This window comes from Lissotriton vulgaris, chromosome 1_1 (assembly GCF_964263255.1).
Source record: "Lissotriton vulgaris chromosome 1_1, aLisVul1.2, whole genome shotgun sequence".
Lineage (NCBI taxonomy): Eukaryota > Metazoa > Chordata > Amphibia > Caudata > Salamandridae > Lissotriton > Lissotriton vulgaris.
The window spans coordinates 922,805,193-922,817,374 of record NC_141685.1 but is presented as its reverse complement, the minus strand read 5'-3'; the positions used below and the strand labels follow the sequence as shown (position 1 = coordinate 922,817,374).

Here is a 12,182-nt window from a genome sequence, read left to right as displayed (position 1 = left end):
GGGAGAAAAGATATGAGGCACAGAAAAAACAAGATAAAGCAGCGAGACAAATGGGAGGTAGAAAATTAGGCGAGTGATATAGAGGTTATGAGGGTGTTGTGAGGTAGAAAGTGAGAGATGTAAAAAGGGATAGGAGGATAAGATTACTTAGAGAGGGTGAAGAGAGTAGGTTTTAGCAGAGAGAGAGAGGCAGTGGTTGCAAGAAAGGTGTAAGCTGGTGAGAGAAAACAGATGGAGAAATGAGCAGGGTGGTGGAGAAGTGAGGCAGCAGAGGAATGACAATGTACATTAATAAATTAGATAGTGAGAGAAAGGTGGGGTTGAGAAAGAGGAGGTAGTGAAATATGTGAGGTAAAGAAAAGGATGAGTTAGTGGTGAGGTAAAGTGTGATGAGATAGAGAGGGATGAGTTAGTGGTGAGGTAGAGTGTGATGAGGTAGAGAGAGGGATGAGGTAGAGTGTGATGAGGTAGAGAGAGGGATGAGTTAGTGGTGAGGTAAAGTGTGATGAGGTAGAGAGGGATGAGTTAGTGGTGAGGTAAAGAGAGGGATTACTTGGTGGTGAGGTAGAGTGTGATGAGGTAGAGAGAGGGATGGGGTAGAGTGTGATGAGGTAGAGAGAGGGATGAGTTAGCGGTGAGTTAGAGTGTGATGAGGTAGAGGGAGGTATGAGTTAGTCGTGAGGTAGAAGGAGGGATGAGTTAGTGGTGAAGTAGAGTGTGGTGAGGTAGATGGAGGGTTGAGAGAGGTATAGCACAATCAGATATAGAGATATGGGCAAAAGAAATGAAGAGGCGATGTAGAGAGATGAGACCGAGCGAGGTGAAGTAGATTGGAGAGGTACAGAGGTGAGATGGAACCAGCAGTAGGGTTCAGAGAGAGGAGTAAGGTAGTGAGAGAGTTAAGCTAGAGAGAGGTGGTAGAGATATAAGAAAAGCTATGAGTGATCGAGAAAGAGGTCAGCTTGTGAAAGAGGTAGATGGAGTAAAAAGGAGGTAAGCGAGATATAGGTGACGTCTAGAGAGCTGAGACAGGGAGACAATATCAGATATCACTAGAGACAGGTTAAATGAGACGGGGAAGCAGACGTGGTCAGGGGAAGTAAGGACAGACACAAGACGGATTCTTCCGTCAACTTCTGTCAATAGCCTGTGAGCGCAAGAGCGGATATTAGACAGGCTGGGCAGGCACACTAAGGGGCATGATTACAAGGAAATGACGGAGCACAGAGCTGTCGCAAATTTTGCAGCGGCAAGCTCCTCCATTTTCAAAACGCTGGGATGTGCTCTATTTACAACAATGCGGTGCACCCCTGCGTTTCCCTCTGCGTTGATGCTCAAAATAACTGCCTAACGCCAACGCAGACACCCTTGTGCCATAGTGCAAGGGTGCCTGCGTTGCAGGGAATGATTGCTTATGTGCAGAAAGGTGCCCCTTCCTGCACATAAACAATCAATAATGGTGATTTGTTACTTCTATAGAAGTAGCAAATCGTCATTTTTTAATGATAGTTTATGTGCGGCAAGTGGCACCTTCCTGCACATAAACAATCGTTAATGGCATTTTGCTCTTTCTATGTGTGCTGCAGAATAGAAAAAGCTAAATTGAGGGTAATAAAAGTATTTCTCCTCGTAGCACCATTCTAACACCTGTTATTGCATGCGTTCGTTTTTGGCGCAGCCCCAGATTTACAAGGAGGCGTAAATCGAAGGGTGTAGCAGTGGAACGCCCGCAGCAACACTCATTGCACACCTCTTTCAAACAGATACCTGCGTGAAAGGGGATGATATTGACAAAGCGGCGTGAAGCCACGCAAAGTGGTTTATTGCCGCTTTGTAAATATATTGCACGGCAGTGCTCCACCGGTACGTCAGTAAAAGTGACGGTCCGGTTGCGCAAACCCCTTGTAAATTTGCCCCTAAGCTTCTGCCAATCCTGCACGCCCGACTGTGAAATTCAACATGAATCTATTTCATGAACACTTTTTCTAACATTGGGACTTCCGACTGTCCCAATCACTTAACCAGGGAGTCCATGAAATGTGCGGGCAATGGCCTCCGTTGTGCATATCTTCAAAAAACTGTGGAAATTCAATGTTAAAAGCTCCCGAACACAACACACATAAAACAATTTATAAAGAATCAGCCGTATCTTACGTAGGCTTCACACTTGTTTTATAGCTACAGAATCAATATCCTTATATTTTGCCCAGGTGCAAAAGACCTCTGTAATATAGACCAGAGCAGCACGTGTTCGCTCCATTTCAAAAACTGAAAAACAGAGCAAAAAGAGTTGCCATCTTATTCGCCACTGCAGTTTTTGCATAGGGTACTAGTGTTCTACCCCGCTCTTCAGTGCATTCTGGATGAGGTGGTAGCCTTTATTGCACTCATTGAGAGCAGAGGATATGGGTTACCTCTCAGAGGTGCGGACTTTGGAACGAGGGAACCAGGTTCGAGTCTCGTCGTCGGCTCAATATCCTATGATCTCCCCGTGCCTACCAAAAAACGAACGTATCCCTGTGTAATATAACCAGTGCTCATAAAAAAAGCGCTTCAATACTTTCGGGTCGAGCGATTTCGCGCTAAGTAAAACTGCAAAAAAAAAAACAACGTACTCAATGCGGATTGATTTTGGAAAGCCCGTCTTGCAAACAAATCCTAGCAAGACGACAAGCAGCTACACAGGTACAGTTTGGACCTGCACCCTTGTTATTCACTGATCTCTGAATGAAGGTGGCTTATATTCGACTTGACGATGGTCCTGGGATTCGGGCAGATGACTGCAAATGTAAACTGATTCTGAGAGATGCAATGTCCCTTGCTCCACAGAGACACACATTCACCTCGCGGTACCATGCCTCACCTGCCCATTGAGTACAGCTGCTCTTGATTGCAGAAACAGATTGGAGTTCCGGCTGTGCACCTGTTGTTCCTGCTGATTTGGCACTACCTGCTGGATGGAGCCGGAGCCGTATTTAAATACGCGCGGCGCTGGGCGTGGCGGCGTGGGCGGAAAATTCTGGAAGGCGTGACCGAGAGGATGGGAGCTTGGAATGATGCCAAAAAGAAGCACGCACCTGGCGAGAACCAAGTAACCGAGCAAACAGACCCAGGCCTGCAAAGTGCATTAAATAAATTGCCCGTATAATATTACTCAACTCATTTGTGTGCTGGAGCTGGAAGACAACAATGGGCACTTAACAAGAATACAGCCAGATGAGGTAAATTAAAATCGGAATGAACTGCCACGTTTCCCAGGCTCTTGTGTCAGCTTTTCCACTCCAGGTTGTTTTCTTTGCATTCTGGGGCTTGTAGTCTTGGTTTTATAGTGGCATACTGGCTCAGCTCCCCCACCTGTGGCAGGTGAGACTGCCTCTTAATATTCACCCACCTACTAGCCGCCCCTTCCTCACTCACCTTGCTGTTGGGTGTAACTGACTCCACTAACACGTTTTTTATACAGCATCTCATGCTGTAAATAACAGATATTGCTATCTCCCAATTTATGCTGTACAAAAGAGGAATCAGCAGATCGGACAGTCTAAAGTTTGGCTATGATTTAAGGACTCTGAGATCTTGATCGGGTCATCTAAACTCCGATGTGTGGCTTAGGTATTCCGATATCTCAGAATCCTTAAGCCGCGCAAAGAACTTTAGACGAACCAATCTCCTGATTCTTTTTTTGGGGAGGGAACTATTAATTGTTATCTTTAAAACTGACCACTCAAAAGCGGTATGCCGTGATAATACAAAAAACGACTCTTCTTTAGTCACGTGTTGGCTGTTTTCAGGATTATGACGTATATATATTGTATGAAAAGATTATGCATAAAGAACTATTTCTTTAAATGTACCTGAAATGTGATGGATTTATAAATCATTACTTGAACTTTTATGAATCAAAGAATAAAAGACCACTTATGGGACAACATCTCCAAGGGTAATCAACAAGGCAGTAGTTCCAGTGGGGGCAATACTACATTATAAGGATAGGACCTTTCCTTCCTCAACAACTAGTTTGTGCCTCTGATCTCCCTAAAACTGTTCAAGATATGTCAAGGATGTGTGAAGTTGTCCCCAGCTCCAGGAGACTTCTAAATTGAATGTGATCTTAATTCTCAATGACTTAAACTTTACTTGGACTTTGTTCCGGCGGATGCTGGTGGGGACTGTACCTCTTTCAGTGGACAAGGCCATGGCTCTGCAACCTTGTTAGAAGTTCTTTGCTCAATGTGTCCGACAGGTTATAGCTGCGAGTACAAGGCCTACTGGCTGCCACTACCGGGGCAGTGCCTTGGGGCCATCTTCAGTTGAAATCCTAGGTCCAGTTTCTCCTAAACCATTGGTGTCCTTGGTAGGAGGATTATGAGGCTCACAAAACCATGACTCAAGAAATTTGTTTTTGGTGAACAACCACATCCTGATCCAGGTGCCCCTATAATACCCTACACTTTTGCTTTGCACCTGGAGTGACTGGCTATTTTGGGGGAGAATTCAACACAGTCCCTCAACCGACAAGAGCTGACAGCAATTTGGCATGGTCTTCTTTCATTCGCCCATATGGTCTTGGGTCAGTAAGTTCTAGGAACGACCTGGTGGCTCAGGCATATGTTAACCATCAAGGGAGGTGGATGCAGACACAGCACACGGTCTGTGTTTCTAGATGTAAAGATATCTAGTTTCTCTGAAAGGAGTTTACCTCACTCAGATGGAAAAGCTTCAGGATTATCGCCTGAAGTGCATTTCCCTCTCCATGCTCTTCATACTTCATTAACCTCATGCGCGCTAGCGGAATTCCGCTCGCACGCTGAGATTTCCAAAATCGCATGTTGCGTGACGAGCTGGGCTCGTCATCAGCGCGCGAGGAGGCTACGCCATGACGAGCCCAGCTCGTCATCAGCGTGGAAGGGGTTAAGTAGTATTTCAGCTAGTTTGTGGCATAAGGTATCGCCCTGATTCGACCTTTTTGCATACAGAAGTAAAACTTTTCTTTCCCTCTTCGTATCATAGGCTCGGGCAGAGAGGAATAGATGCTCTATCTTTCCATTTACAAATGGGCATGTTGAATGTGTTTCCACTGATTCTCTTTCTCCGGAGGAAGCTGTAGAAGATTCAGGAGGAGAGGGTGTCATTGATTTTAGTGGCACCTCACTTGTCCAGATGCCCCTGTTTGTCTTTTCTCCTCATGTTAGCAGTGGGGTCTCCAATGTGTGTTCACGTGGAGCATCTTCCCTTGTTGAGCCCGATTACCATTCCTTCCTGGTAAGGTTACGTCAGATGGTTTGGAGGTTGAGCGATCTGGGCTCCAACAGTTAGGATGTTCGGCAACAGTCAATATAGAACTGCAGATATCTAGAAAGCCCTCTACTTTGGCTAGTGTTTCCCACCATTGGTTGCCCTTTGAAGAATGGTGCACTCTTTAAAATTATTTTCCTTACAACTTTGAAAAAAAATAAATATATATTTTCCTCTTTCTAGTGACCCTTTCCTGATTGGATGATGCTGGAAGCCACGGAGGTCCACAACCTGGGTGCTGATGGATTCCAGACCTTGGTTGGTAAGTATCCAAAGATGCCTTTGAAGACTCAGAAACTGAGGATTCTGGCTGGAGACTTTGTCTCTCATCACACACGGATTGCAAAGCAAGGTGTGACACAGAAGGTGTGGTAGGGACGTGTTGACAATGTTTTTGATAGGAATCCCTTTTCCAACAGACCTAACACTACATGCCCATAGTCTTCTCTACCTAGGTATTCCTGGTGGTCAGCCCTATTCGAGAAATTATGTATTGAATCATCACCTCTTAGCATGGTGCACCTACTCTGTGCCCAAACCATAAATGTTTAATTGTGTACAGAGTGGCTACCACAAAGGTTTAGGGGCATATGTGTTCCTTTACTACTTGCACTATGGGTGGTCATTACACTTTTATTCTTTCCCCAAATTTTATTTTGAATGCATTAAGCATGGTTGTGAGACCTCACAGAATTCACTGATTGTTTTCAGAGAAAAAGAGAATTACCTGCTTATCCTAGAGAAAGGCCTTCCCCTCCTCAGAGAAACAAAAACCATTCACCGAAGAGTTGTGGGAAGAATATCTCTTCATCAATTACCGCCATGTTGGAGATTTCCCTTCACTAGCCAGCCGCACTTTAGAACATGTTTTTTCTCTGCAACCAACAAAACACAGTGCTGTTTAGGATATTTTCTTTTCAAATAGCAACTCTGGTGCTGTGAGTAAGTTTATTATCTAACAGCAATTCTTTCCTCTCTTATAAATGCATTCCTGTGCAATAAAATATCAGTATTTGACAGTAGTCACCCAAGTCCACCACTTTTCTACTACTCGCTTGTCACCACAGTTCCATCCTCAAGACCTGGCAATAAAAGATGCTGACCCCCTATGGAGATGACAACTGTGTCATGAGGTTAGAACCTTTGCCTGGCTTCTCCCTGTCATCACATCCCCTTTTAAAAGTCCTTTGCTTCTAGCCTCCTGTTCCCCAGGCTTTCTCTTCCTCTTCATCTTCCACCCTTCTTCACATCTCCAACCTGTCCTACAACTCCAGTTTTCCTTTCCTCCCCTCATCTGCTATCCATCCCATCTTCCACATCAGCAGCACCTCCAATCTTTTTCTCCTCCTCACCTCTGTTCACAGTCATATCTTCTGCCTCTCCTGCTCCTCTGGACTTCGTCTCATCTTCTCATCTGCTCTCCATCCTCACTTTCCCTTCTCATGCTCCTCCATTCACCTCTACTGTGTTCCTCAATGGATCTTCCAATCACCATTTTCTTTCTCTCCCCAACAACCCTGAACCAGGAAGACTTGCTGTTTTTCAATCCCAAGATTTCTGAAGTTGCATTTACATCACATCTGGTGGTTGGAGTTGGAGTGACCTTCATACACCTATCACCCTCTTCCCGGAAGTCAATAGTGTTTTTTTTCCCCAGATACTCTTGTATATTCCTGACTGGCTGTACAGACTCTGGAAGTACTACGCAGGCAAAGTTTGTTTACAAGAATTGGGCATTTTGCATTATGCTTATGAGACAAAATTCTCAAAGCTACGCCATTATGTCACGTCTCGTAATATGGGAATGGCTTGACTGAATGTATAAGGCATCCTTGTGTCCCCTCTAGGCTATTGAGCTAAATTCATTTTAAGTGGATATTTTTGTGCAAATATGACATTCTAACAAATTTCTTTTTTTCAGATTTCTTTATTTTTTTTAGTAGGGTCAGGCCATGGCGCATGAGACTACCATACAACTTTCTCTTCCTGTTCTGAAGACTACTCCATGTTCTTTGTTGCCTCCATGGCTGTTTTGGATTTGAATATAGGAAGATAAGCTTGAATCATCCTTTGTCTACAATCTCTGTTGCATCACCCATTTTTGGGAAAATCCAATATATTCTGTTCAGTTCCTTGGAAAATATGTATTTTTGAGGGGCTAATATGTGAGGGAAGGAAGGTAGCATCAATTTGTTTTCATGTTTTTGGAATTATTTGTTTTACTTGATGTTACTGAAGGGCCTAGACTAGCATAGTCCTGTGAGGAGTAAGTGACAATCGTATAGTGGCAGTGGGTAATTTGGGATGGTGAAGGCCAGGTGGGCTTCTTTTTGACAGTTATATTGTTATTGTTCTGTGGAGGTTTACTGTTTGTGGTCTGGTCTGCTGAAGGCCATATATGTCTCCCAATTTTAAATAGAATTTTCACACGCTCACTGCTTCATTGCTAGATGTGTTTTGGTGGCCTTGAATACATGCCAAGTATGGAGTATTTTCTTGAGAGCATGGGATTGAGGGTTTTCATTTTTTTTATTTGTAGAAGCATACACACAAAATAGACAACATTACCGTAATTCTATCATACAAAACACATTCCATATGAAAATACCACTAAAAGCAAGAAAAAGATGAACAATGAGCTGCCCACCATAACAGTCCATGTTTCTTGAGATTTAGGGCCAATGATTTGAAATGATGTTTATAAGATGTGCGTAAATTGACCCCATTCATCCATACGTTTTGTCATCTCCCCACATCATTTGTAGTATACCCTCTCAATACCGATCACAAATTTCAATGTGGTCCTTCAGTCTTCTATCGTTGGTATACCATTTCAGAGTACTTTTCTGTGTGAGCTACACCCACGCTTTTAATAATCCAAAGAATGTCAGCTTATCCAAACAGCCCACTGTTTACCCAATCTTGCTAGTTTCTGGGAAAACGCTTAGAGTTTCTTGAAGAAGAACTATTACTGCACTTAGTTGGTCAAATAGAGAAGAGAATGTGCAAAACTTATAAATTTTTTTCAGCACATTTACATTCATTGATACAGTTTTATGATGTTCATTTCTTAATATATGTTATCACTATTGAAACCTTTTTGCTACCTTTCAAATGTTTTTTGCTGCCCACAGAAACAATCCCCATCCTCTCTGTCTCTACCTCTGCTACTCCCTCCCCTCTCCCCCTCTGAGGAGCCTGAGTCTGGCAGGACTGGCCATTTATTTGTTACTGACTGCTAATATTTTCAAATTTCTACATCATTCCATCTTCCTCCCGACTCAGTACATTTACACCACAACAAACCTCACTGACACTCATTAAAATCATTCCTTCTTAATGGCATAGATTTCTGTTAAGAAAGCTTGTTCAACAGATATGCCATCCAGGACCTTAAATTCTCCCTGCCACAAGACCTGTACATTTTACTGTTGTGTAGTCTCTACCTGTACCCCCTCTGCTTTAAATTATTTTACAAGAGCTCTCATGCCATTTCTCCTTTGTACCATTTCAAATGCTAGTTTCAAAGAAGTCCGTACAAGAGTTAAATGACCTACTAGCTCTAGTTTTTCTAAAATGTGCTATTTAATCCAGTAGGCCAGACATATGCTACATTTGTTCTGGAAGGGGTTTGCTTCTTGCGAGGAGATCCTGTGCATTCTGCAATAGTGAAATTCCTTTCTTGATCCAGAAGATTCAGGAAAGATTGACTCCTTGATGAGTTTACTCAAAACAATCTCGATAGAACCATTATGTTCCTCCCCCTCTGGAATCCCAATAAATCATAAATTAGATCTTCTAGAACTATTTTCAAGATTATCACTTTTTCTTTGTAGCTTTCTCAATGACACATCAGTTATATTTTTCCTTGTACCACATTGATCTTCCGGAGCCTCAAACCTTTATTCATCGTCTTCTAGCTTCAAGGAAAACCCTTTGTTTTATTGGTCAGTCACCTCTAAGTTCTTGCTTATTACACAAACCACTCTCTCTGTGCTTGCACCTTGAAACCAATACTCTGTGCCTCCCATTTTACAGAAGCAAAGCATGGACAATGGCACATGGTCCATGGTGCTGGTGTGTAGTGCCAGGCATTGAAAACGTCCTCACAAATAACTGTATGTGAAAGTGTACTTTACAGAAAGTTCTCACACTGCAGAGGAATCCACAATATAGTTTTTTTGTTGTTCTTTTTAAATGGAGGATTAGTTCAAATTACTTTCCTTTGTGGCAGAAGACTGGACATTTTTTTCTGGTGTTGACCTGCCTTTTCTGCGCTTCTTTGTCTTTGACAACACTGTCTTTTTTATTATTTTCTTTGCTCCCTTCCTTCTCAAGCAGTTTATCCATTCCACAATATCACTGGACACTGGAAAGGAATCATTGAATTCAGTTCCTGTTACATTTGCCAGTATTTCAAGTTCTAAATCAAGGTCTAATTCTGATTTTTAATCAGTAGATATACAACTGATTCCTCATGGCAGTACTCTCCCCAAAGCTCACATTTCGGCAATACTGACTTTGTATACTACACCAGAGGATTAGATTTTCCAAATAAGTACAATGGTGTTAGGCAGCGTCCTACTGGGAGAGAGATCTGGAAGGAGACAAAGATATAAGATAAACTAAGATTCGCTGTTGGATAAAGACTAAAGATCAACCATCCCAGTATTCCAAATTTGTTTTTATCACTGAAAATCCACAAAGATATGATTTATCCGCCAGGCAGATCCATAGTCTCCTTTATCAATACTCTATTCCAAAATATTTTCATCTATTTAGACTATTTTAATTTCCCTTTAGATGAATCCCTTTTATGATACCTGAAGGACAATGCAGATTTTTTCATTAAGACACATTGCCTACTCATGGATCTTGGCAGTTATGCGCTTACCTTAGATGTTAACAGTGTATGTAAAAGAATTTACCATCAAGATGGGATTATGACCTGTGCGGATCTTTTCAGTGTCAGGCTTATTTAATTATACAAACACACTAAAATATTGTTTCATATGATTGAAATTTAGCTAACTGAAAACCTATTTCTTTAAAAAAAAAAATGTAAGCCACTAAGAGGTACTGTGATGTGCACATGATTCACCCCTGGCTATGCAAATTTGTTCCTGGGCTGGTGGGAGTAGGTGTTCAGAGATACAATCTATCTAGGGCACCTACCCATTGTGACGATTTGTAAATGTTAGACAGGAAATCTATTTATTTTATGTAATGGCATTCTGAATGATTTCAAAATGTGTCTCACAGTTCAATACCAATACTTTGAACATTAAGCACATTATTAACTACAGTCAAACAAGTGAAGACTTCCTAGACCTTAAAGTGGACATAGGGGACAGCAAATTACTGACATCACGTTTTTAGGAAGCTCACAGCAATGAATAGTGTTATCCACACTAGAAGCTATCACTAACTCCACTTAAAAGAAATATAATCTATGGAGAATAATTTTGTCTCAAATGGAATTGTAGTACCACTGAGGATTCTGAAAAAACAAGAGAAGATTTGATGAAAAGATTTACACCAGTGTGGATCCCAGTAAAGTGCTGAAAGCACAGAATGAGTGTGAGGAAGTGTCTCTTTCGACATGGTTAGCCCCCACTTTTTACCTGACATTGATGTGGTTTTGATTGTAGTGCACAGGGTCCCTGCCAATCAGGTCCCCTGTGCCAGTGCTTATTCCCTAAAAATGATTCCACAATTGGTCTTCAGGCCCCTGTGAATACCTTGTTATGTTATGTTATATGTTTTGTAGAGCGCACAGCTGACCCCGCAAAGGGGCGTCCAGGCGCTGACTGTAGCAGATGATAGGAGGAGACTGAAACGAGCGGAGCAAGGCCTATAGTGTAGGGAAAATATTAGTTTTAATAGCGTTTGGTAAATGAAGTATTTTTGTTGATACTACAAATATGAATCGGGAGAGAGTTCCAGAGTTTGGCAGAGAGGACGCCGAAGGAGCTTCCACCTGCTTGGTCTTTCCTCACCCGAGGAACAACCGCCAGGTGATGGCCCAAGGATCATAAATAGTGTGTGGGTGTGTAGGGTGAGAGCAGGTTTACCAGGATATCTGGGGAAAAGAAATTCATGATTTTGTGGGCAATGCAGAGAGACTTAACCTCAATGTGTTTCGCCACTGGCAGCCAATGAAGTCTGCGGATGGCGTTGGTCTTGGGGCATGTTCTTGGGAGGCCAAGTAGGGTTCTGGCAGCCTCATTTACTCAATAGTAAATGGTACCTGGATACATATGGCATTGGGACTGAAGAGGATCCCCTAGGGGCCCCTCACCTAGGCCAGGCAGACTGCCACTGCAGCATGCATGGCCTGGTGCAGGTAAAATGACAAATTTGACATGGGACACTGCTTATGTGTCATGCCAACTAGCACTACCTAAAATATAGGTAAGTTACCCCTCTAGCAGGCCTTACGAGCCTGTGGCAGGGTATCGGAGACAGAGACAGAGAGGTTACCAGTTCGTTTGAGAGAAGGCTTTATTTTTGTAAACACTCTTCTTTGTCTGCTTGTAAGTCTCTCTTTTGCGAATGTGGCAGGATCCGTTTTGATTCTACGTAGAGGATCCAGAATGAATGGGTTGCTGGTATATTTGCTCAGATGACACGAGTGTCGGGAAATCCCTCGGGACAGCCTGAAACCAAAAAATAAACAAAACAACATAGGATTAGGACGGTCGTCTTCGTTCAGTATCACAAGGACCGGGGATGAGGAAACCAAGTGCTCTAAGTGGCCACACGGGATCGGCGAGGTGTTGTGCTCTGGTGCTCGTGATAAAGGGAGAGGGAATTAGACTGTACAGGAACTATATACAGGCGGTCAGACAATACTTGGAGGGAACGGGTTTTAAACGGTAGGATGG

General features: G+C 42.8%; 1 protein-coding gene across 10 annotated transcripts in view; it reads right to left on the bottom strand.

The window, feature by feature from the left end:
* LOC147748173 (E3 ubiquitin-protein ligase TRIM38-like) overlaps window positions 1-3,014 on the bottom strand; it is a 229,320-nt gene extending 226,306 nt beyond the window's left edge. For all 10 annotated transcript variants that reach the window (XM_086959081.1, XM_086959083.1, XM_086959084.1 and 7 more), the window contains exon 1: window positions 2,864-3,014. In XM_086959081.1, the coding sequence (XP_086815207.1) occupies window positions 2,864-2,871 (8 nt within the window). In that variant the 5' untranslated portion in view covers window positions 2,872-3,014. The remainder of the gene's footprint in view (window positions 1-2,863) is intronic.
* Between the last annotated feature and the right edge of the window lie 9,168 nt (window positions 3,015-12,182).